The 23,192-nt window shown below is 43.5% G+C and overlaps 1 protein-coding gene across 10 annotated transcripts in view; it reads left to right on the plus strand.

Moving 5' to 3' along the window:
• The window catches only part of DNAH9 (dynein axonemal heavy chain 9), a 321,249-nt gene that overhangs the window by 55,177 nt on the left and 242,880 nt on the right, over window positions 1–23,192 (plus strand). For all 10 annotated transcript variants that reach the window (XR_002337370.1, XR_002337369.1, XM_021067888.1 and 7 more), the window contains exons 15-19: window positions 1,361–1,496; window positions 3,759–3,955; window positions 4,054–4,478; window positions 17,586–17,808; window positions 18,658–18,824. Coding sequence is in view for 8 of the 10 variants with exons in the window: in XM_021067888.1 (XP_020923547.1) it covers window positions 1,361–1,496; window positions 3,759–3,955; window positions 4,054–4,478; window positions 17,586–17,808; window positions 18,658–18,824 (1,148 nt within the window). In the remaining 2 variants the exon portion in view is untranslated. The remainder of the gene's footprint in view (window positions 1–1,360; window positions 1,497–3,758; window positions 3,956–4,053; window positions 4,479–17,585; window positions 17,809–18,657; window positions 18,825–23,192) is intronic.

Genomic DNA, 23,192 nt, shown 5'->3' on the forward strand with positions numbered 1-23,192 from the left:
AAGGATCACATCTTGTACTTTATCCACTTACCTAAAATAAGTATTTCTTGTGTCCAGTTCTATAGTTGTTTATAGCAAAATAGCAAGTTTGGTCTTATTCCTTGATCTTGGCTAGAGCCAGAAACCTGAACTTATTTCTTCTTAGTTTACAGAAAATTCCAACATGTTTGCTCCTTGTCCCACAGTAGATTTGAGGTACCAAGGTGAAAGCTATAGATAGCTATATTGATAGGGTGACAATAGGAAAGAGATAGAGCAACTGTACAAGGCAGTTACAAAAGCTAAAAGTTTTTAAGTATAGAAGGAAACAGACATACACATCTTCATAACACCTAAGAGCAATTCTGTATTGTCACTGTGTTGTGATTTGCACGATGATGGACTTTCATTAAATCTTTAATCTATGTAGGAAGGAGTTGTGTAGGTAATGCATTTTAGAAATTTTAGAGTTTTGACATTTAAAAGCAGAATGATGAGTTTTGTTTTTTTTTTTAATTTGGGGAATTTATAACGTGGCAGTGTTTCCTAATGGGGTGTGAGTCACCTAGAAAATTTACTTTGGCAAAGTAATAGCCACTTTCTTTGAAGATACGAGATAAATGGAAAGTTGCTATAAAAATCTGAGTGATGAAAATGATGTCTGTACCTGCCAGACCACCAGGTCAGGGACCATACCATGTAAGAGGAGGGAAGGAGTCTGTGCGTTTATTCCTGTGTGTGCACTTTCTAAGTCAGAATGACAAGGGGTTTTGGTTAACATTAAACACCATCAACAAAACACTCCAGCTCATTTCTAAGGATTGTATGGGAAATACTTGCCTGAACTTCAGATTTTTTTTTAAGTCTTGAATTATAATGCCCTATACACTTAGTTTTCCTTTTTCTACCTACCCTAACTTGTGCTCTGATGCAGCTTCCTCCAAAGCCATCAGTGGGCATCTATGAGCATACACTGCATCCATCTGCATCCCTCCTGAGAAGCAGGATGCCTGAGCGCATCCTCCTTTCTCAGGGAGAGGCTGAGACACCTCTGTTCCTTCATGGGTTAACTTGGTGTTCCTTTCAAGCAGGGGTTGAAAAAAAGACATAATGCTATTGCACACTTAATAGACAATAGTGTGGTGTAAACATAACTTTTTTAAGCTCTGGAAAACCAAAACCTTTTGTGGACTGTTGCACTGTTTGCTTTCTTGCAGTGGTCTGGAAACCAAACCTATAACATCCCTGAGGTCTGCCTGAAATAGAAATTTCCTTAGTGCAATTTTTCTCAATGTGTTGTTTTCATTCCTATTAATGCTGATGAGACCATTCCTTCCGTATTGTTAAACATGGTTTATATCCGTTCTTTTTTATTTTGCAGGAAAATCTGTGTCTTTTTTCAGCAGACCCAGCCTCCAGTATCTGGAAAACTTATGTTAACTACATTGATGATATGTTGCTGGATGGATTCTTTCTTGCCATTGAGTGCTCCCTCAAGTACCTCCTGGAAAATACTGGTATTTACTGGCTTATGGATGTGGGTTATTACTGGGAAGATAACAGTAATAACATCTGTTGAGTTACAGTGAAGTGCAGTTGAGTGCTCTATGACTTTCCCAAAAGGTTGTGAACATTTTGTGAATTATACACAGTAAAATGACAAATGTATTGAGTTTCTAAATTGTCCAAAGATAAGTCTTCTCTCTCTTCAAAACTCAGATGGTAAACCAGGTTCTAAGATAGCGAAACCCATAGCAAAAGCAAAAACATAAAAGCTAATTCAGTCTAAATCAAGCCCAGCGAGAAGTGGCTGAGCTGAGCAGCAGGAAGCACAGTTAATGACGTGGCTTCACCTTGATTTGACTTATGGCCTTGGGAGGGGACATTCCCTGCCTTCAGGCTGGATGTACTCTATCTTCATAGCCTTTTGGGGATGCAGGGAGGTTGTAGCAGCCCGTGTAAGTAGAAGAGATAGAAGTTTCTCTGTGTAAAAAGCATCAGACGAGAAGCCTGGGATGAGGTAGGTTTCAAATGGAAAAGGAATGGGAGCTCCAGTCGTGGCTCAGTGGTTAGCGAACCTGACTGGCATCCATGAGGACATGGGTTCAATCCCTGACCTTGCTTAGTGGGTTAAGGATCCCACATTGCCGTGAGCTGTGGTGTAGGTTGTAGACGCAGCTCGGATCCTGAGTTGCTGTGGCTCTGGCGTAGGCTGGCAGCTACAGCTCCAATTGGATTCCCTAGCCTGGAACCTCAGGTGCGGCCCTAAAAGGCAAAAAAGACCAAAAAAAAAAAAAAAAGAAAAAAAGGAAAATGAATGGTAAGGTGGTAATGGGCATTCTGTGAGGTTGCTGCAAGATAGCAAAAGGCTTTGAATTTATGGTCTATACAGTGGGTTCAGGTGCAGAAAGATTTTATAGTGAGTCTAACCGTGGTTAGTAAGTGATGGGAGGGAAAGGGCAAAAGAGTTCCAGAATAAAGTAGAAGAAAACCTTTCGCATTCTGGTAGATTCTGAGGAGCTTAGCAAGGATGAAGGTGTGATGAGCGTTTAAGACCCTGAGTCCAACCCAAGGAAAGAAAGCAAATGCAGACTTAAAATAGGTGGGCTGAGACCAGTGTCTGGGTATCCGGTCCATGCAGCAGGCACATGCAGACACGCAGGCTGAGGATGCAGAGAGGGGCAAGGCTGGATACCGCTCAGGTGGGCGACCCCCACCCCCACCCTGGTAGGTGGAATGACTGAGGTCAGAGGCAAAGTCTTTGGCTTCCCGGTGAGAGGTGCTCCAAATCAAGGAGATGCCGCAGCAGGAAATGGGTTCCAGCATAGTCAACAGGGTGGGAGGCCACCTTCTCCAGCCAGGGGCAGGTAACCAGTGTGGCGTGAAACACAGGCTTCAGACTGGAGAACTGGCTCCTTAGGGACCAGTGCCAACTGTGCTCATCACAGTGACTGGCCAGACCTCTGATGTTGGAGGTGGGGGGTCCTCGTCGCTCAGCCCTCCTCTACAGGTATGCAACAGTCTCTGAACTATTTTTTCCAGTCAAAAAAAAAAATGAAAATAAGAGTTATTTTTTAAAAAATTTTAAGCATTTATCTTGTACTTGGAACATTTTGTTCCATATTACATTTTGATTTATATTTAGCAAGGCAAGTTAGTCTAGCAAGCAGTCAGAGGTTTGTTAGTTATTTATACTGTTTTTAAAATTTTTATCACTACAGGACTACAGAATTAAAATAAGTCCTGTTTTTACAGAAAAGGAGCAAAACAGGCAGGGTTGTGACTTCTATTTTTTTCATGCCTGAATAGCCTTGGACAAGTGCATCCTTGTTCCCCTAGTGGCTGTCAGTGGAATTGCCTGGTTTGTGCCCAGGAAGAAATCAGCTGCTTCCAAGAAATTGCCTTTACAAAAGCAACCTCTTCTCAACCAGAGGCTGTACTGTCCCCCGGGAGGCATTTGGGAACATGCAAGGGGACTGGCTTGGGTTCATCAGTCACTGGGATGTGCTCTCTGTGGACCAGGAGAGTAAAGGTCCTGCAGTGCCCGGGACAGCCCTGCAGAAAAATTAGTGTACTCAGAATGTCACTGGTTCCCTGCTGATAAACTCTGCAGGGCTGTCACCCTTGCCTTTCTGGGGTGTCAGCAGATTTTACATTTCCATTTTCTTATACCCAAACAGCTCACCTAAAGGAAAGAAATGCCCTGAGTGCTTTTAAAACAGCATCGCACTCTGTTTTACCCATTCTCCTTTGTTTTGCTGGTGGTCCTTGTTTTTCAGAGTGTAACGCAGGACTCACCCCGATATTTGAAGCACAGCTGAGCTTAGCCATCCCAGAATTGGTGTTCTGTCCATCTCTGGAGTCTGGAGCGAAGGGTGGCCTCTATGACATTGTTGATGGTCTTGTCACCAGCGTTTTTAGAGTATCGTCCTTGGTGCCGCGGCTTTCCCCTCAAAGCGACTCTCCCCACTATCAGGTATGGGATCTGCAACCATCTTTCCCCCGCCCAGCCAGACCCCGGGACCCCCTGTGAAGCGCAGGTGTCACCTGCCCGCTGTTGTCTTGCTCCCTCAGGCTGACCTGGAGGCCATGGCCGGTTTGGCAGGCATGAGGGACCAGCTCATGGAACGGGTCCAGAGCGCGATGGCCCTCTGCTGCACCTACCGGCACGCACTCAGCCAGTATGCCTACCTCTACGTGGAGGACCGGAAGGAGGCACTGGGCCAGTTCCTGTTGTACGGGCACGTCCTCACGGCTGAGGAGTTGGAAGCCCACTCGGAGGACGGCATTCCCGAGAACCCCCCACTCCTCCATCAGTTCAAAGCGCAGATCGACTCCTATGAAAAGCTCCATGAAGATGTGTGCAAGCTGGAGTCCACCAAGGTGTTTGACGGCTGGATGAAGATTGATGTGCGGCCCTTTAAAGCATCTCTGCTGAATGTAATTAAGAAGTGGAGCCTCACGTTCAAACAGCATCTCGTGGACTACGTCACTCACAGGTAATGTGGTCCTTCTAGCTTGCTTCCAGCTTCCCGGGCTGTGGGGAACCACGGTGTTGTTAATCTTTTTTACGTTTTCCTCCATAGGTTCATTGGTTAAATTAAAAATTAAAACAGCTAGTTGAAGGTTCCAGGCTTCTGGACACCAGCAGTAACTCTAGCCCTGCCCTCTCCTTTTTGTTTCATTTTCCATTTGGTGCCCAGTGTGTGGAAGGCACTCAGTAAGTGGTAAATAATGTTCGATACAGTAATAGAAGATCTAAGTACCCTTTACAACTCTGACTGTGAAATCTCTTTAAGCCCGAGAAGGAGAGGGGGTCTAATGGACCTCTTAGATTTTATTTCTCCCACTTACCCCTTGTCTCAGATTACCCAGCTGCGCAAGGTGGAATTCACTCACTCCCCACAGCCCCGATGCCTGTCAGGGATGCGCCCCACAGGCCTGCGAGGCCTGCACTTGCCCAGCTTTAAGACCGAAGAAAGAGAGTCTGGAATCAGCGACATCAGTGGTTTAATGGATGGGGGATCTCACACATCTGAAGCAAGGTCCTGGAGCAACACCCCACTGTGTGTGATGGACAGTGGGCGGGAGGTGGTGGCGGTCTTTCCCCCCAGGGGGAAGAGGAGGTTGCCAGTTATAGGAGAATTATGTCAGTTTGGCTCATTAGTTACCAGGGAAACCAACGGAGGGGCACGTCCCTCTCTCCCCCCTTAATAAGAACAGTTAGCTGGGGACAGGGGCAGGTAGGTAGGAAGGTCAGTCGTGTGAGCGGGCGTAGGTGAAGCGGGCATTGGTCAGGCAAGGGATGTACAGAGAGCACGGGAACAGCCATCTTGGATGGGCCTGACCATGTGACAGATTGGACCTGAAATTCTGTCTGTTCCACTGTGGACCTGGACCCCCATCCCAGCACCAAGTTCTTGAAGCCAGAGCATCAGCCTTAGATAAATAATTGAGTTAACAGTCCCCCAGTCACTTCACCTTAGCCTTGTCCTCCCAGATCTCCCACCCCCGCCCCCCACGGAATCCGCAGGGGTGCCGTGGTCCCTCTGTTCGGTGATCAGCCTTTCGTGCATTAGCAGTGCTGAGTTTGGTGCTGGTTGCACTCACATCAGTGATGTAGAAGGGAGACAGCAAAGTCGAGGTTGCATCTACCTACAGACAAATTCTGAGAGGCTTTGCAAGTTCTCCGCCCTAGGAAACCTGCAGGAAATCACTGCGGGATGTTTCAAACAGGGCTTTTCAAGTGTTCTTTAAGAAGAAACAGCCAGTTTTCCACACTCTTTCCACAGAGACAAGAAAGGGAAGTGATGATGGGTGTTGGGGAGGTGACAGTGATGCCCCTGAGTGGAGTGCTGTTGGGAGGGACAGTTGTTCTGTGATCCCTCTCCACTAGCAGGTCTGTTGCCATAAGCACACTGGGGACATGTTTCAAATGGAGGCTCTATTACTATTTAGATCTGGCCAGGCCCACGGAGCAGGAGATGCCTGCCATTGAAAAGTTTTTTAGGCTCATGGATCCCACAAGGAGGGCGCCCACCACACCATGCGGGCTGCACGGGGAAGCCCCAGGTCAGTCAGGAGGCAGAGGGAGCAAGGGCAAACATGGGCAGGAGCATTTATTACGCTTCCATGGAGAAGGATGGGGAAGGCAGGGGAAACAGGTTTAGGATCGGCTAGGGTTTTTTGTTTGTTTGTTTTTTTAATAATTTCTGGGGTATAAGGGCTGTCTGGTGTCTGGCCCCAGGACAGGTAGACAGTGGCCCAGGACAGGTAGACAGTGGCCGAGAGTGTGAGAGCCAGATGGAGGAGGTGGTTGGGGATGTGGATTCTGGATGGACTGGCTTGCATATGAAAGGCACACTCAGAGGCAGGTTGTTTACTGTCTCCAGGAACTGGCCAGTCCTGGGAGGTGTAACCCCTCCTGAGTGGGCCGGGCCTCAAATGTCAGTGCATCCAAAATACATGTTGATACAGGGCATAGTGACAGCAGGTGCCACATACCTCTACCAGGTAAGGCTTCCCAGGGTCTAACAGTTGGTTTGACAGGAAAACACGATAGAGCACTTAGAAGGCCTGTGTTCTTCTCTTTGAACCCGTTTCTTGTCTCTGAAAGAGGACAGTTTGACTGGCTTCCTCCAAGGTGCCTTCCAGTTTTATTAGTTGGTGATTCCGTAAACTGACTACTTTGCTCCACTTTGGGAGAATGTCTCATTTTGTTCTCGAAATTAGATAAAATAGAAATAATCAGAATAATTGAAAACATTTGAGTATCTACTATGTGCCTTGTAATTCTATTTCCACCTTCTCTTAGTAAGTGTTTGGATTTATCCCATCTTGTCTTACCTCTTATATTCTTCATTTCCTGTAAAAAAATGTCCAACCTTTTTTTACAAAAAATCGTCTGGTGATATGATTTGTAATAAGACATATATATCTGGTCTTAGTCTCTGTTTCTGGCAAAAGCTCCTAAAACCCTTGTATTTCCTAAGTAATGAGAAGCATAGTGGTCTTTTTTTTGTCATGTTAATGGTGACTTTTGGACCTCACCTTAGGAAGGGAGGTGGTTGCCAGGACACCCAACCGTGTGATTAGAGATTGGAGCTTTCATCCTCACCCCTGACCTCCGGAGAGGGGAGAAGAAATAAGGGTTAAATCAGTCTCCAGTGTCTGATGGCTTATAAATCATACCTGTGTAGTACCATAAAAACCCAAAAGGATGGGGTTTCAAGAGCTTCAGATATTAGTGAATTCATGAGATTCAGAGGAGTGGTGCACTTGGAGAAGACCTAGAAGCTTCACATCCCCCCACCCGCGTGCAGGCATTGGAATTGATATCAGCCTCCTAGTAGCTACCATAGCAGAATACCACCGACCGGGTGACCTGAACAACACATTTATTTCTCACAATTCTGGAAGCAGGGAGGTCCAAGTTCAAGGTGCCAGCCCATTTGATTCCTGGCCAGACCTCTCTCCTAGCTTGCAGGCATCTGCCATCTCATTGTGTCCTCACATGGCCTTTCCTTGGTACCTATGCAGAGAGAGAGATCCCTCTACCTCTTCGTATAAGGCCACTAATACCTCATGAAGGCCCCACCCTCATGACCTCCTCTAACCCTAATCGCCTCCTCAAAGGCTCCAGCTCCAAATACCATCTAAGGTCCAGCTCAGGCGGGAAGACGTGACCACTCTTCTCAGCCTGGATCCACTTCTGCCTAGCACAGCGCCTGATACTAGAAGGAGGGAGGGAGGGATAGATTGGTGGATGGATGGTTGGATGGATAGAGGGACAGATGGAAGGATGGATAATATAATAGCAGCAAGATTTCTATGAGTTCTGTTATACAGGTATCATGGTATATACACAAGCAAGCATTCCTCTAGGATGTGTACTTAATGGAATTGAACAGAAGTCCCCGTTGTGGCTCAGCAGTAATGAGCCCAACTAGCATCTGTGAGGATGCAGGTTCAATCCCTGGCCTTGCTCAGTGGGTTAAGGACCCAGTGTTGCAGTGAGCTATGGCATAGTTTGCGGATGTGGCTCAGATCCTGTGTTGCTGTGGCTATGGCGGAGGCTTGCAGCTGCAGCTCAAATTTGACCCCTAGCCTGGGAACGTCCATATGCTGCAGGTGCAGCCCTAAAAAAGTAAAAAAAAAAAAAAATGGAATTGCTGGGTCATATGCCAGCTCTCTCCAAGGTGTGAAAATAGCCCCACATCCTCAACACCTCTTGTTACTGACAAACCGTATAATGCTGGTCATTCTGGTGGGAGTTCAGTGTCATCTCATTGTGATAAATATTTTACATTACTCTATGAACATAGCAGCTCATCTTTTGTGGTTTTGAGTGAGTCATATGTTTCCTCTCCTCTTATTCATGGTTCTTGCCTGTTTTTTTGTTTTCTCGGTTTTGTTTTTTGTTTTTTTTCCTCTATCTTTTCCTTTTTGGTATTTAGAAGTTACTTATATGCTCTATATCTGATTATTTTCTGTTTGTATATATTGCAAATATAATGTATAAAAATAAAGCCACATTGTGGCCTGTCTTCCCACTGCGTTTGTAGTTTATTTTGGTGAACAGTTCATTTTTATGTAGCCACGTGTGTCCATCTTTCCCCTTGTGTTGTCTTCTCCTGTTAAATTAATCCTTTCTTGTCCTCAGATCCTGATGATACTTCTCTGTATGCTCTCCTAAAAGTTTTATAGCTTTATCTTTGGTGTTAAGGAGCTCCTTGTCTGTCACTGCATTAATATGACGCAGTCCTCCTTACTGTAGCTCTGTAATAAATCTTGATATCTGGCAGGGCAAGTCCCCACCTTGTTCAGTTTTGTTAAGAATGTCTCAGCAATTCTCGGCCCTTACTATTTTACATAAATTTTATATCAGTTTGTAGAAGAAAAAAAATCCATTGGGATTTTGATTATATTTGCAGTGACTATAGATCAACGTGTGGAGAATTGTCATCTTTATAGTACTGAGTATTCCTGTCTAGAAACATGCTATCTCTCATTTGTCTTCTTTAATGTCTTTCAATGAAATTTATAATCATTACCTTTAAAATAATTTTCATGTCTTTGTTAAGATTTATTCCTTAATATTTTATTTCCTGGCTCCTAGTATGAATATTTTTAAATCATATTTTCTATGGAAATGAAATTAATTTTTATATATTGATTTTGTATCAAGCAACACAAACTAACTTGTTAATTCTAGTAATTTATCTGTGTACTCGTTGGGGGTTGCTATGTACACAGTCATCATCTACAAATTTATGATAATTTTGTTTCTTCTCAGTCTTTTTTTAAATGAATTTCTTTTCTTTTCTTTCCTTTTTTTTTTTTTTTTTTTTTTTTTTTGGTCTGCACCCACAGCATATGGAAGTTCCCAGGCTAGGGTCAAACCAGAGCTTCAGCTGCCTGGCCTATGCCACAGCCACAGCCACAGCAATGTGGGATCCCAGCTGTGTCTTCGACCTACGCACCACAGCTCATGGCAGCTCCAGATCCTTAACCCACTGAGTGTGGCCAGGGATCAAACACACGTCTTCATGGATGCTACTCAGGTTCATTACCTCTGAGCCACGATGGGAACTCCCTTTTAATACATTTTATTGCTATTTCTTATCTGAGCACACTAACTAGAACTGTCTGTATAACGTCATATAAAGTGGTGATGACAAGTATCATTGTTTTGTCCCTAATCTTAAAGGGGGTGCTTTCAGCATTTTGTTATGTCGTATACTATTCTGTGAGTTTTTGTGGATTCTCTCCATCTGATTAAAGAAGTTCCTTTCTACTCCTAATTTGTTAAGTGGATTTAGCACACATGGACATAACATTTTATTAAGAGCTTTCTCTAGTTCCATTCAGATAATTCTGTTTTTTTTCCCTTAATGTGTTTAAGTTGTGAATATATTGTTTGAATTCTAATATTGAACCAACGCAGCATTACTGCGATAAGCCCACCAACATGAAATATTGTCTTTTTCATTATGTCCGCTGATTATTTTGGTTTGCACATGTTTTATATAGCAAAGCACTGATGTATCTGTGTTTGCTGAGACTGGCCTTCAGCGTTTTCCTTTCTGTATTGTCTTTATCTGATCTTGCTCTGTGGTTTTGCTAGTGTCATAAAAAAGGTTAGAAGTAATCCTTCTTGTTTATTCTCTGTAAGACTGAAATTTTCTGATCCTTGAAAGTTTGATTTAAGTCTCCTTTTGAACCATCTGGCTTGGTATTTTCTTTGTGGCAAAATTTTTATCTGTAATTTCTTTAATGTTCATAGGAATATTACGGTTTTCTCTTCCTTAGTAAGTTGTATTTTTCTAGGGATGTAACCATTTCACATAAATCTTCAAAGTGTTATGAAATTTACATTATTCTCTTACCTATTTAATCTCTGCAGAATCTATGGATATGTCCCTCATTACATTTCTCTTCACTTCTATTTCGTTTTCTGGCTTCTTTCCTTAATTAATCTTCCAAGAGATTTACAAAGAACTGTCTTATTAAACCAGGGATCCTCTTTATCATAGTTTGATTTCTATTTTGATATTTTTTTCTTTTATGTTCATAATTTCCTTCTACTTTCTTTGGGTTTATTTTCTGTCGTTTGGCTAACTTAGAATGGGTGCTCTGCTTATTCATCTTGAGCCCTCTGCCTTTTTTCTGGCCACACCCACAGCACGTGGAAGTTCCCAGGCTAGGGATCAAACGCACACCACAGCAGTGACCTGAGTCATAGCAGTGACAACGCTGGATCCTTAACCTGCTGAGCCACCAGGGAGCTCCCCTCTCTTTTTTAATGTAACACTTAAAGTTATAAATTCCCTTTTAAGTATAGTTTTACCTACATCTCAGAAGACTTAATGTGTAATATTTTCGTTATAATTAAGTTCTAAGATATTTTTAATATCCGTCATACTAGTTACATTTCTGTTATTAATTTCTTTTTTTTTTTCTTTTTCTATTTTTTGGTCTTTTTAGGGCTGAACCCACAGCATATGGAGGTTTCCAAGGCTAGGGGACAAGTCAGAGGTGTAGCCACTGATCTCCACCACCACAGCCACAGCAATGTGGGATCCGAGCTGCATCTGTGACCTGCATCACAACTCAAGGCAACGCTGGAACCTTAACCCACTGAGCAGGGCCAGGGATCGAACCTGCATCCTCATGGTTACTAATCAGATTTGTTTCCGCTGAGCCACGACGGGAACTCCTGTTATTAATTTCTAGCAGTTGCATTATGGTCAGAGAATGTGATGTACATAATAAGTTTCTGAAATTTGTTGAATTTGGTCAGTTTTTATAACTGTTCTGTGCACTTTGGAAAAGAATGTGTATTCTCAAACTATTGGGTATAATGTTCTGTGCATGCCTATTTTATTTATTTATTTATTGTCTTTTTGCTATTTCTTGGGCCGCTTCCACGGCATATGGAGGTTTCCAGGCTAGGGGTCTAATCAGAGCTGTAGCCACCAGCCTACGCCAGAGCCACAGCAACGCGGGATCCAAGCCGCATCTGCAACCCACACCGCAGTTCACGGCAACGCCAGATCGTCAACCCACTGAGCAAGGGCAGGGACCAAACCCGCAACCTCATGGTTCCTAGTCGGATTCATTAACCACTGCGCCACGACGGGAACTCCTGTGCATGCCTATTGATCAAACTTTTTTTCTTCAAATTCACCATAACCTCACCACCATTTTTTTCTGCTTAATTTATCAATTACTGAGATAATTGTGTTAAAAATATTCCACTTTGATGGTGACTTGTCAATTTCTCCTTGTAACTCTGTCACTTTTTGTTTCATATATCTTAAGATTATATTATATAAGCATACAGAGTTTGACTTTTTATATCTTCCTGGAAAATAGAATCTTTTAGTCACACGTTAAAAAATCTTTCATCCCTAGCTATATTTCTTGGGTTAAAGTGTGTTTTGTCATATTAATATAATGAAACCAATTTCCTTTGTATGATATTTGCCTGGTATTTCTCATTTTACCCTCTGGCGTTCAGACTTTCTGTGCCTTTATATTAGAAGAGATCTTTATAATTGGCAGAGAACTGAGTGTTTTATCTACCTTAATATCTTTCTTTCAATTGAAGGGTTTTGTTCATTAACGTCTTTTGTGCTATATTTGAATTCATTTCTACCATTCTATTGTGTGCTTTCTTGCCTGCTTTTGGGTTGAATTTTTTTATGTTTTATTTTTCATTTTTGTTATTCCATTTTTTTTTCCTTCTGCTAATTTGGATGTTGTCCTAAGTCTTCTGTTCTAATGGTTAATCACACCTAGTTTTAAGAGGAATAAGCTTATCAGTACTGTTACTCTTTTCACAACCAATACAGTGACTTTAGAATAGTTTGATCTCAACTATTTATCCATTGAATTATATTCTATCATTCCAAGTAATTTCAGCTGTTCTCTATTACTTATGTAAACTCCACAAATTATACTTTATTTTTATACACTCAAAGTTTATTTAAATTTACCTATGTGTTTACTGTCTTTGCTCATTCCATCTTTCTGTGTTATAGACTTGCTTTCTGAAGTATAGCCACTGGAAGTTTCTTTAATAAGGTTCTATTGGTGGAACTCTCATTCCTCCTTGATTCGAACATGCATGTATTTTGCCTTCATTCTTTAAAAAAAAAAAAAAAAAGATTTTGTGGAAGAGAGAATTCTAAGATAATGTTTTTTCTTTTTCTTTTTAGAGCCGCACCCATGGCATATAGAGGTTCCCAGACCAGGGTCGAATCAGAACTACAGCTGCTGGCCTCCACCACAGCCACAGCAACACCGGATCCCTAACCTGCTGAGCGAAGCCAGGGATCAAACCTGCTTCCTCATGGATGCTAGTCAGATTTGTTTCCGCTGAGCCATGATGGGAACTCCTAAGATAACATATTTTCTGTGAGTCTATTGAAAATATTATTCCATTATGGCTTGGCTTCATTTTTGGTGTTACATGGTCAGCTTAGATTTTGTTTTTTGTTTTTAATAGAAATCTGTCTTTGCTTTGCAGCTAATTTTAAGATTTCTTTTTATTTTTGGTAATCTTCAGTTTCATGTTGAAGTACCTATGTGAGGGTTTCTTTATAGTAATTCCACCTTGATTTTGTTGGGCTTCCTTGATCTTGTAGTTGGTGTCTTTCATTAGTTCAAGAAAATTCTTAACCAAGATTTCCTCGAAGACTGCTTCTTGCCCATTCTCTCTTATTACCTCCTCCGGACCTAGTATTACACTTATTACACTTAGACACTTTTCAGTGGCTTCCGTGTCTTTGAACAATTTTCATAGTTTTCACTTTTTGGCTTTTCTGCATTGCAGTTGAATAACTTCTCCACTTTTATCATACAACAGTTTCTCTCTTTTAACTTTGTCTAAATCTCCAGTTTAATCCATTCATTGAGCTTTAAATTTTAACTATACTTTCCATTTTTAGATTTATATATTTGGTTACTTTACAATTTTGCTTACTCATTTTTCCACTTTCTTGTTCTTTGCTCAAATTCATTCTCTTTTATCTATTCACTTTCCAAGTTTTAGAATACATTCACCAGAAGATGATTTTAAGAAAACTTTTGATTTGTCAGCTTAAAAATGGTTTGTTTCTTTATGCCATAGATCAAAGTAACATAGAGGCATATGGAAAATTATGAGCTTCATTCTCCTAGAATTATCCAGTAACGGCATAGTATGATAACTTTTGCATTGCTGGAACACATAGTAAAAGCTTCTCTTCAGAAAGTAATGCCATAATTTTTATGTATCCACTTCAGTAAGCTTGGTCACTCCTTGGAATCTGTTATTCAATACAAATGTCCACATACTATCGCAGATTCTGAGCATATTTGGACAGCCTCTGAAATTGCCTCCATTCCTGACTCTGAGACAATGCTGAATTTATGTTTGAACTTAAAGGCAAGTTGGAGAGGGGTAAGGGCAGAGACCTGTTGGGAATGTAAGACTTATCTAGGCTTCTGAAGGGTGATTCCTAAAGAAATCTCTTCTGTACAAACTGATATATCATGCTTAAAAGGATGAAGTTGTTTTTCTATGTCAATCTTGAGTAGACGTCTGGGAAAATTCAGGGAAAGCACTTACTCTTGGTACCTGGGTCAGAAACAGTAAAGCCAGCCACCTAAACAAGAACCCTTTGTCCTTTTTTTTTTTTTTTTTTTTTTGTCTTTGTTGTTGTTGTTATTGTTGTTGTTGTTGTTGTTGTTGCTATTTCTTGGGCCGCTCCCACGGCATATGGAGGTTCCCAGGCTAGGGGTTGAATCGGAGCTGTAGCCACCGGCCTACGCCAGAACCACAGCAACGCGGGATCCGAGCCGCGTCTGCAACCTACACCACAGCTCATGGCAACGCCGGATCGTAAACCCACTGAGCAAGGGCAGGGACCGAACCCGCAACCTCATGGTTCCTAGTCGGATTCGTTAACCACTGCGCCACGACGGGAACTCCCCCCTTTGTCCTTTTGACATATTAAATATTGCTGTTTTATTTTATTTTGGCCACCCTCATGGCATGTGGAAGTTCCCAGGCCAGGAATCAAACCTGCACTGCAGTTGTGACCTGTGCCACAGCTGTGGCAATGCTGGATCCTTAACCTGCTGCACCAAAAGAGAACTTCCCAAATATTGCTATTTTATATTCTGCATCTGAATTCCAATATCTAAAATCTTCACAGGTTTAATTTAGCTGTTTCTGCTGGCATCTGTCTGCTCATGGTGACTTCTTTCCTTGTGTACTTTGTGACTCTTGATTATAAAATCATGTTCTTTGCAGTTTAATCCTTGGGGATTGGATTCTTCCTGCGTTCCTCCAGAAAGGATCATCCCCAGACCACTTGTACTTCAGCTTACAGTAGTCCACCTGCTGCACAGGTTACTATGGGCGAGTTTCCATGCTGCCCCTCCCTCACTGGGCAGCGTATTTATTTCTTGTTCACCCTCACAGAGTTGCAACTTCATGTGCAGCCTCCTGTTAGCTTCCTCACCTTGTGCGCGCCCTCAGCTTAACCACCTGTCCTCCTCCACGTCTCATAAAACATCAAAGTAGAAGCCCAAGGGCTCCAGGGTTCAGTGGAAACTATCCTGTGAAACCCAGCCTTGAATCTTGCTTCCCTCTCAGGGTTCTTGCTATCAGTACCTTTTCGGCCTCTGGAGATTCCATGATTTCACACCACCTTAGTGATTCATTTTTAAATGATTTTGAAATATTCTGCTGAAGTATTTTTGTTGTCTTAGCAGAAGAGTCATTTGTATTATCATATACATCATAGACCTCGAAACAGAAGTCCACATTCTCCAGCTTACCCTCCAGTCAGGCTTTTATTAGACTGCTCCACTGAAACCAGTGTGGTCAAGGTCACCAATTAGTTTTCAAATGGCTGCATCCAGTGGTGATTATCAGGCATCTTCTTACTTGTACCTGCCAACAGTATTTGGCACAGCTGATCACTCCTTCCCACACAATTTCTTTATCTTACTCTCATGATTTCCTCCTTCTCGGTCTCCTTGTCTGGGCTCATCTTCTCTAGCAGTAATATGTTAGAATTCGTAAAACCTCAATCCTAGAATTTCATTTCTATCCGCAGTCATATTCCAGATGACATTTAATCTAACATTTTTTTTTTTTGTCATTTGTCTTTTTAGGGCTGCACCCACAGCTTATGGAGGTTCCCAGACTAGGAGTCTAGTTGGAGCTGTAGCTGCCAGCCTATACCACAGTCACAGCATCTTCAGATCTGAGCCATGTCTGTGACCTACACCACAGCTCATGACAATACCAGATCCTTAACCCACTGAGCGAAGCCAGGGATTGAACCCGCAACCTCATGGTTCTTAGATTCATTTCCACTGTGCCACAACGCCAACTGCCTAATAAGTATCTCCCTTTGGTGTCTAGTGTCTGTGATGCATCTCATGCCTAACACATGTAAAACTTACTCCTCTCCCTCAAAAAAACCCCCGGTCTGCCCCAGTTCTTCCCCATCTCTTTAAGGGGTATCGTCATTTACCCCACTGCCAGGAGTCCTTATGGATTTCTCTTATTCCCCCACACCTCTCTCCCAACCCACCAGTGGATTTTATTGGCTCTCCATGCAACACTGTCTGAATCTGACCACTCCTCACGTCCACCATCTGGGTCAAAGCCAGTATCTTCTGTCACCTGGAAAAACCATCATAGACCCTACGTGCCCCCCAGCCTCTCTTCTTGTCTCCCTACCTGTGCCACCAGCACCGTAACCATCACCCTCACCACCTCCAGCTGAAATGTGTTCCCCTCCAGCCACAGATACTTCTGAAAATAAATCGAATTTGTTTCCTTCTCCTACTTAGAATTCTCCCACTTGGGATAAAATCTGAACTTCTTATCATGGCCAGTAAGACCGTCTAGTGTCTGGCCCCTTCTTTGGCCTCTTATCCCTCCATGCTTCCTCCTATTCCTCTAATGTTCCACCCCGACTTTTCCCTTATCCTCAAACAAATCAAACCGAATCCAACCTCCAGCCTCAGTGCTTTTACCCGTGTTGCTCCCTCTGCCTGGAAAGCCCTTCTCTTGTTTCTTTCTGTGACTCACTCCTTCATCTCGTTTCCACTTCCGCTCAAACATCACCTCAGTAGAAAGGCCTTCACTGACCACCCCATGTAAAACAGACCTGGCTCACTGCCATTGTCTCATACTGCTCATCACCATGTGAAACTGTGCAATTTATCAGCTCATCAATCTGTTTCCTATTTATTTTTTTCCCACTAGCATGTAAGTTTTATCAGGACCAAGCCTTTGTTTATCTTATTTATTATTCCATCCTCAAAACCTGGGAGCTTGCTGGGGCTCGTAATAATTGCCCGGTAAACATTTTTGAATTAAAGAATGAATCTCCTTTAATTCTCACAATAACCAGTGAGCAAGAAATGATGTTTGCAGTTTTACAGATGAGGAAACTGAGGCTCAGAGATGTTAAATGGCTAACATGTAACCATATCTTTGTGACACAGTTAAACCCAAATGCCTGTGAGCTTAGAGGCCATAGTATTTATTTCCAGTTTCTTAAAAATAATTTATAATAAATACACCTTGACATTATTTCACTTTGACTTTCAGACTTCCCAAAAAAGTTGTAAAAATACCGTAAAGAATTGTCTTTTACCTTCTGTCAGTTGTCCCGAGTGATAACGTCCTGTATAACCGTGATACATTTATAAAAACGAGGAAGTTAATATTGATGTAGAAGTGGTAACTCATCTACAAACTTAGGCACATTTCACCGATGGTCCCAATAATGTGTCCTGGGCCCTGAATCTCTGTCGTGGAGGGTCAGTCTTTGTCTTTTGTGACTTTGACACTTCCAAAGAGAATCCTATCTAATCATTGGGATATGGGGATTTTCCCATAATATTACCATCAGGATATGGGGATTTTTTCCATAATAATGCCATCAGGATATGGAGATTTTTCCACAATAATATCATCAGGATGTAGAGGGTTGTCCATAATAATAGCTATTAGTCTTGGGGAAACATGCAGATCTTCCCTTGAGGAGTACGAGGAGAGTGGCTCCTCACATTCTGCCTGTTTTGCTCAGCTTGGCCGACCTTGAAGCATTTATAAAAGACAGTGAGAGTGGTTTGCTCAAGAAAGTGGAGAAAGGAGATTTCAAAGGACTGGTTGAGATCATGGGACACCTCATGGCTCTTAAAGAACGGCAGAGCAGCACTGATGAGATGTTTGAGCCTTTAAAGCAAACTATTGAACTGCTGAAGACCTATGACCAGGAACTGCCAGAAACAGTGTTTAAGCAGCTGGAGGTCAGTGCGAAGTTTATGTTTTCTTTCTTTTATCTTTTTTTTTTTGCTTATTAGGGCTGCACATGCAGCATATAGAGATTCCCAGGCTAGGGGTTCAATCAGAGCTACAGCTGCCAGCCTACAGCATAGTCACAGCAACACCAGATCCTTAACCCACTGAGTGAGTCCAGGGATTGAACCCGCAACCTCATGGTTCCTAGTTGGAGTCGTTTCCACTGCACCATGATGAGAACTCCAAGTTTATGTTTTCTTAATAGAAGAAATGAAGTTTGGGAATTTCAGAGTAGGCTGAGGTGGGTTTGGATTAAATGAAAAACAGGGCTTGGAGGTCCATGTTTTGGAACTGTATGTGTCACATATGCATAATGTGTTCCACTTCCTGGAAACTCAGTAAACGGGAATACTGTAATGCTGGAGAAATGTGGGAGAACTGATTTGGATGAGATGTTTGGGGTCTTTTCCCAGATTTAAGAATAAACCATATTTTTGATTCGGAGAACAGAAAGCAGGTCTGAGGAATGTTCACATGGTCTAAGAGGAGATGTGGGGCATCAGAGAAGATGCCCAGGCACTCTTGGAAAACACAGCGAGGACAAACGTTGCTGGCTAGAGGTTGAGGGCAAGTTTAGTGTGGAGTCCGATGCAGGTGGAAGTGGAGAGTGGGCAGCCAGGGAGCCGAGCGAGGGCAGAGCAAGCGAAGCCAGACACCCCAGCCTGGCGTTGGTGGAGATGAAGACACCCCAGCCTGGCGTTGGTGGAGATGAAGACATCCCTGTGCGTCCAGCCTCAGGCCCGAGGATGGTGGAGAGGAGCACAGTGCAGGTCTCACCACCGGGGTCTCCTTTGCAGGAGCTGCCTGAGAAGTGGAGCAGCATAAAGAAGATGGCCGTTACCGTGAGGCAGCAGGTGGCCCCCCTGCAGGCGAATGAAGTGACCCTTCTCCGCCAGAGATGCTCGGCCTTTGATGTGGAGCAGCAGCAGTTCTGGGAGAGATTTCGCAGAGAAGCTCCCTTCAGGTAGGGACACAAGTGACCAGCACTGCCTCCTGGCCTCTAAACATGGCAAGTTTTGTTGTTGTTTTTTTTTTTTTTTTTTTTGTCTTTGTTGTTGTTGTTGTTGTTGCTATTTCTTGGGCCGCTCCCGCGGCATATGGAGGTTCCCAGGCTAGGGGTCTAATCGGAGCTGTAGCCACCGGCCTACGCCAGAGCCACAGCAACGCAGGATCCGAGCCGCGTCTGCAACCTACACCACAGCTCACGGCAACGCCGGATCGTTAACCCACTGAGCAAGGGCAGGGACCGAACCCGCAACCTCATGGTTCCTAGTCGGATTCGTTAACCACTGCGCCACGACGGGAACTCCGCAAGTTTTGTTTTTTTTAACAGCTTTGTGCTATTACTTTATTTCCTGCTATTATTTTATTTCCTTTATGCTATTACTTTATTATTTTGATTTCCTTTTTTGTTTTCAGAGTTATCATTTTATGGATTATATTCCATGTGCTGTACATTACATCCCTGAGACTTACTTATTTTTTTTATATATCCTTCAGTGATTTCCTGAAAGGGGGGCAGTGAGTTGGTTATACTCCAAACCTTATATGCATTGCTTCTGGATTGGGGGGGTACTTATTTTCCTTGAATGTTACAAATAGCACTTTTCAATGTATCTAACACATCTCTGACATCCAGATACATGCACAGAAGACTGGAGGTGGTCTTGGTTTCTAGCAAGAAAGACTAACAGCTATATCTATTTATAGTGTTTCTGTCTCCCCTTATGTTTTTAATTTTTATTTATTTTTTAAAGCATTGGGATCACATTTTTTCTCTTCTTTTTAAATTTTTAAAATAATTTTAAAAGGTTACTTTCCATTTACAGTTATTACTCTCCCTTCAATCCAGCTCTGGGTTTGCTTGTTTCCTGGGCTTCCTGCTGGGTCTCCTCTATAGTTTTGGTCAGACAAGCTTGGAAGTCCTCAGACTGACAAATGCCCTCTGTAAGGAGTAAGGGAACTTTTTATTTTCAAGGGTTACTTACCCACAGAAATTTGACATTGGGACATATATGGTAAAGCAACAGACAAAGCAGGAAAAAAAAATCACAACTTTGTCAGAAGGAAATACAACATAATGAATAAGTATGTAGACTCTGCATTTAGCAAGCCCTGTGTCTAATCTCAGGTCTACTACTACTCACTGTCTGGTCAGGGCAATCACTCACTATCTCTGTGCCTCAGTTTCCTTATCTATAGAATGGCAGTAATAATAGCATCCACCTTAGGTTGTTGATAGGATTAAATTAACAAATCTTTGGAGTTCCCGTGGTGGCGCAGTGGTTAACGAATCCGACTAGGAACCATGAGGTTGCGGGTTTCGGTCCCTGCCCTTGCTCAGTGGGTTAAAGATCCAGCGTTGCTGTGAGCTGTGGTGTAGGTTGCATACGCGGCTCGGATCCCGCGTTGCTGTGGCTCTGGCGTAGGCCAGTGGCTACAGCTCCGATTAGACCCCTAGCCTGGGAACCTCCATATGCTGCGGGAGCGGCCCAAGAAATAGCAAAAAGACCAAAAAAAAAAAAAACAAAAAAAAAACAAATCTTTGCAAGTTTTCAGCATAGCACCCAATACCCACCAGCCATACTGGTTTACCTGGTCTCAAGTTAGCACTGAAAAGTCACACATCTGGGGAAGCCCCTCTGTTTCAGGCAAACTGAGATGCTTGGTCCCCCAGCCTAGCACACAGTAAGGGTCTACATATTCTTATTCATTCATCAAACATTTACGAGACAGTACTCTCTCCCAAGCATCATAGTTGCGCCTAGAGAGACCAAGATGAGTCTGTCAAGAGGCAGAGAAGGACAGATGCATGAACTGTGCTTAGATGAACATACAGCATAGGGCTCTAAAATAGGGTGCTGCTCTTTGAGCTGCACATTAAAATCACCTGGGAGGCTTTTAAAACCTCCACTGTCCAGTCTGTCCTACAACCCAACTAAATCAGACTCTGGGGGATGAGACTGGGCATCAGTAGTTTGCAGCGCTTCTCAGGTGACTCCAGTGTTTGGCCAAGGTAGAGACTGCTGCTCTAAGGGAAGCAACTGGTTCACTTTTAAGAATCCTGCCAGGGCATATAACACCAAATGAGTCTGTGTTCTTTTAGAATAATTGCTCTTAGACATCTGAGACTGGCTGTATGGACCAACACTTGTTTGCTGATGTGTTTCTGGTAAGTGTGTTGGAAATCCAGTATCCCTCCTACATAGTTACATCATGGGTGTGTATTGATCAGCTCGTGTTGTCTTTTTCATGTGATAGCTGCATTGCTTTTTGTTTCTTAGCACTTGTATCTGCTGGCTGTGAGAACATTGCTACCCTTAGCTGGGTTTTCTAAATTCGCATCTGTTAATTTGACATGCAGATGAGTTTTTGCAAGAGAATACTTTGAAAAGAACTGCTCCCAGCAGTGTAGAAAGCCAAACACTACTGCAATTTTGATGTATTTCTCCTCTTGTCAGGAAAACTATCAAGACTAGGACAGAATATGGATTTAATTCTAAAGGGAATCTTCGTGGGTGTCAATGCATGGATTTGTTTCTTAGCTTCGTGTGCGTGGATGTATGTGTTTAAAATGTTTAGACACTGTGTGTGGCAAATGAGTTTAGCTCTGGTTCCTTCACTTTTAGATCACCCACGAATGTCTAAAATGCAGACCCTGGTGCGGCCTCTATGATGGCGAGGTTCTATTCTTGACTGGATTGCAAGTGAAGCTCACATTGATCTTGTCTTTGTGGGGCCAGGAAAGGAAAGCTCTTATGTCTCATTTGTCCCTTGCAGTCTGACAGGTGCAGGGAGAAGTCAGGTTTCTGGGGGTGCGGTTCTTTCTTCACGTTAGAGTTGAGTTTTTCATCCTCTTTCAATTTTTTTTTTTTTTTCTTTTTAGGGCCACACCCGTGGCATAGAAAGTTCCCAGGCTAGAGGCCAGATCAGAGCTACAGCTGCCGGCCTACACCACAGCCACAGCCGTGCTGGATTTGAGCCACGTCTGCAACCAACACCACAGCTCATGGCAACGCCTGGTCCTTAACCCACTGATGGAGGCCAGGGATCAAACCTGCGTCTTTCCACTGAGCCATGACAGGAACTCCTCCTCTTTCAATTCTTAACTTGAAGGTGTTTCCGCACATTCCTAGCCGCACATTCCTAGCCGAGCCTCCTTCACTTCAGCTTAACCTGCTAAACCATCACACCCAGATTCAGGGCCCTCTGGCAACTCTTAACAACGGAGACTCATTCTCCCATTTGAGTGACCAGGATGCTTCAGGTTTCTAATGCCTTTCTCTTGTCTCTCTTCCCTGGGGCACGGGCTTCCTTATCCTAAGGAATGATGCCACATAGCCCAGTCTCCTTATCCGCATCAAGGCCAAGGTGATCCAAGGGTTTCTCCGTCAAGGTGTTTGATCCCCATCACCTCTAGCTCGATGGAGTCATTGGTGTTCTCAGCTTCTGAGAGTGGTGAGGAGAACCTTCTTGAAGACATGCTCCCCTTGGGGGCTGTCCTCCATGACAAGCAGTGGCGGCAGGCTTTCCAGTTAGCCCAGTGCAGCCAACAGGAGGAAAGAAGGGCCTTCCTCCTGCTCATGCACTGTCTGTTGTCCTTTCAAAAGCTGGAGAAAAGAGCAGTATTCGTCATTAAATCTCCCAGGGACGTATCAGTATCCTCAGACACATCATTGATTTGTTAATCTGATTCAGTCACATGATTCAGGCTTCCACAGAGCAGAGAGGTTGTGGTCGCAACAGTGGAGTCAGCAAAAAATGATGTAAGTGCTAGGATTTTCAGATGACACAGGTTTCCTGACATCAAGGACTTAGAGCCTCGGAGACAGCTTCAAAAATGAGTAACTAGACATGTCCATCACTGCCAACTTTAACCCACATTGAAGAGGCAGCACACTGCAGGAGCTGATGCCTCAGCCAGTGGGCAAGTGAGAATTAGCCATTTGGAAGAGAGGAGTGGAGAGCGAGGCTCTTCCAAGCAAAGGAAGCAGAGACACAGAAGGATGAAAACGGAACAGGCAGCTGGAGGGCTGCATGTGGGTGTGGCCATGATGCAGGAGGTGGGAGGTGAGAACAGGTCCAGGTGGCCAGGCTTTGACCATGAATGAGCACAGAGGAGTCCAAGCCTGAGAACGACACACACTATGTAAACACCTTTCTCCTGGCTGCAGAGAAGGGTGGAGTGAGATGAACTCAAGGTGGAGGCTGCACGGGAGGGTGATTGCCACAGCCCGGCTGAGACATGGGGAGCCTGTGGAGGGGAGGATGGGTCTGAGGGAGGCTTCAGCTGGGAGAGTGGGGGTGTTGAGCGAATATGGGAGGTGGGCCG

Source organism: Sus scrofa, chromosome 12, assembly GCF_000003025.6.
Source record: "Sus scrofa isolate TJ Tabasco breed Duroc chromosome 12, Sscrofa11.1, whole genome shotgun sequence".
In the NCBI taxonomy this organism is placed as follows: Eukaryota; Metazoa; Chordata; class Mammalia; order Artiodactyla; family Suidae; genus Sus; species Sus scrofa.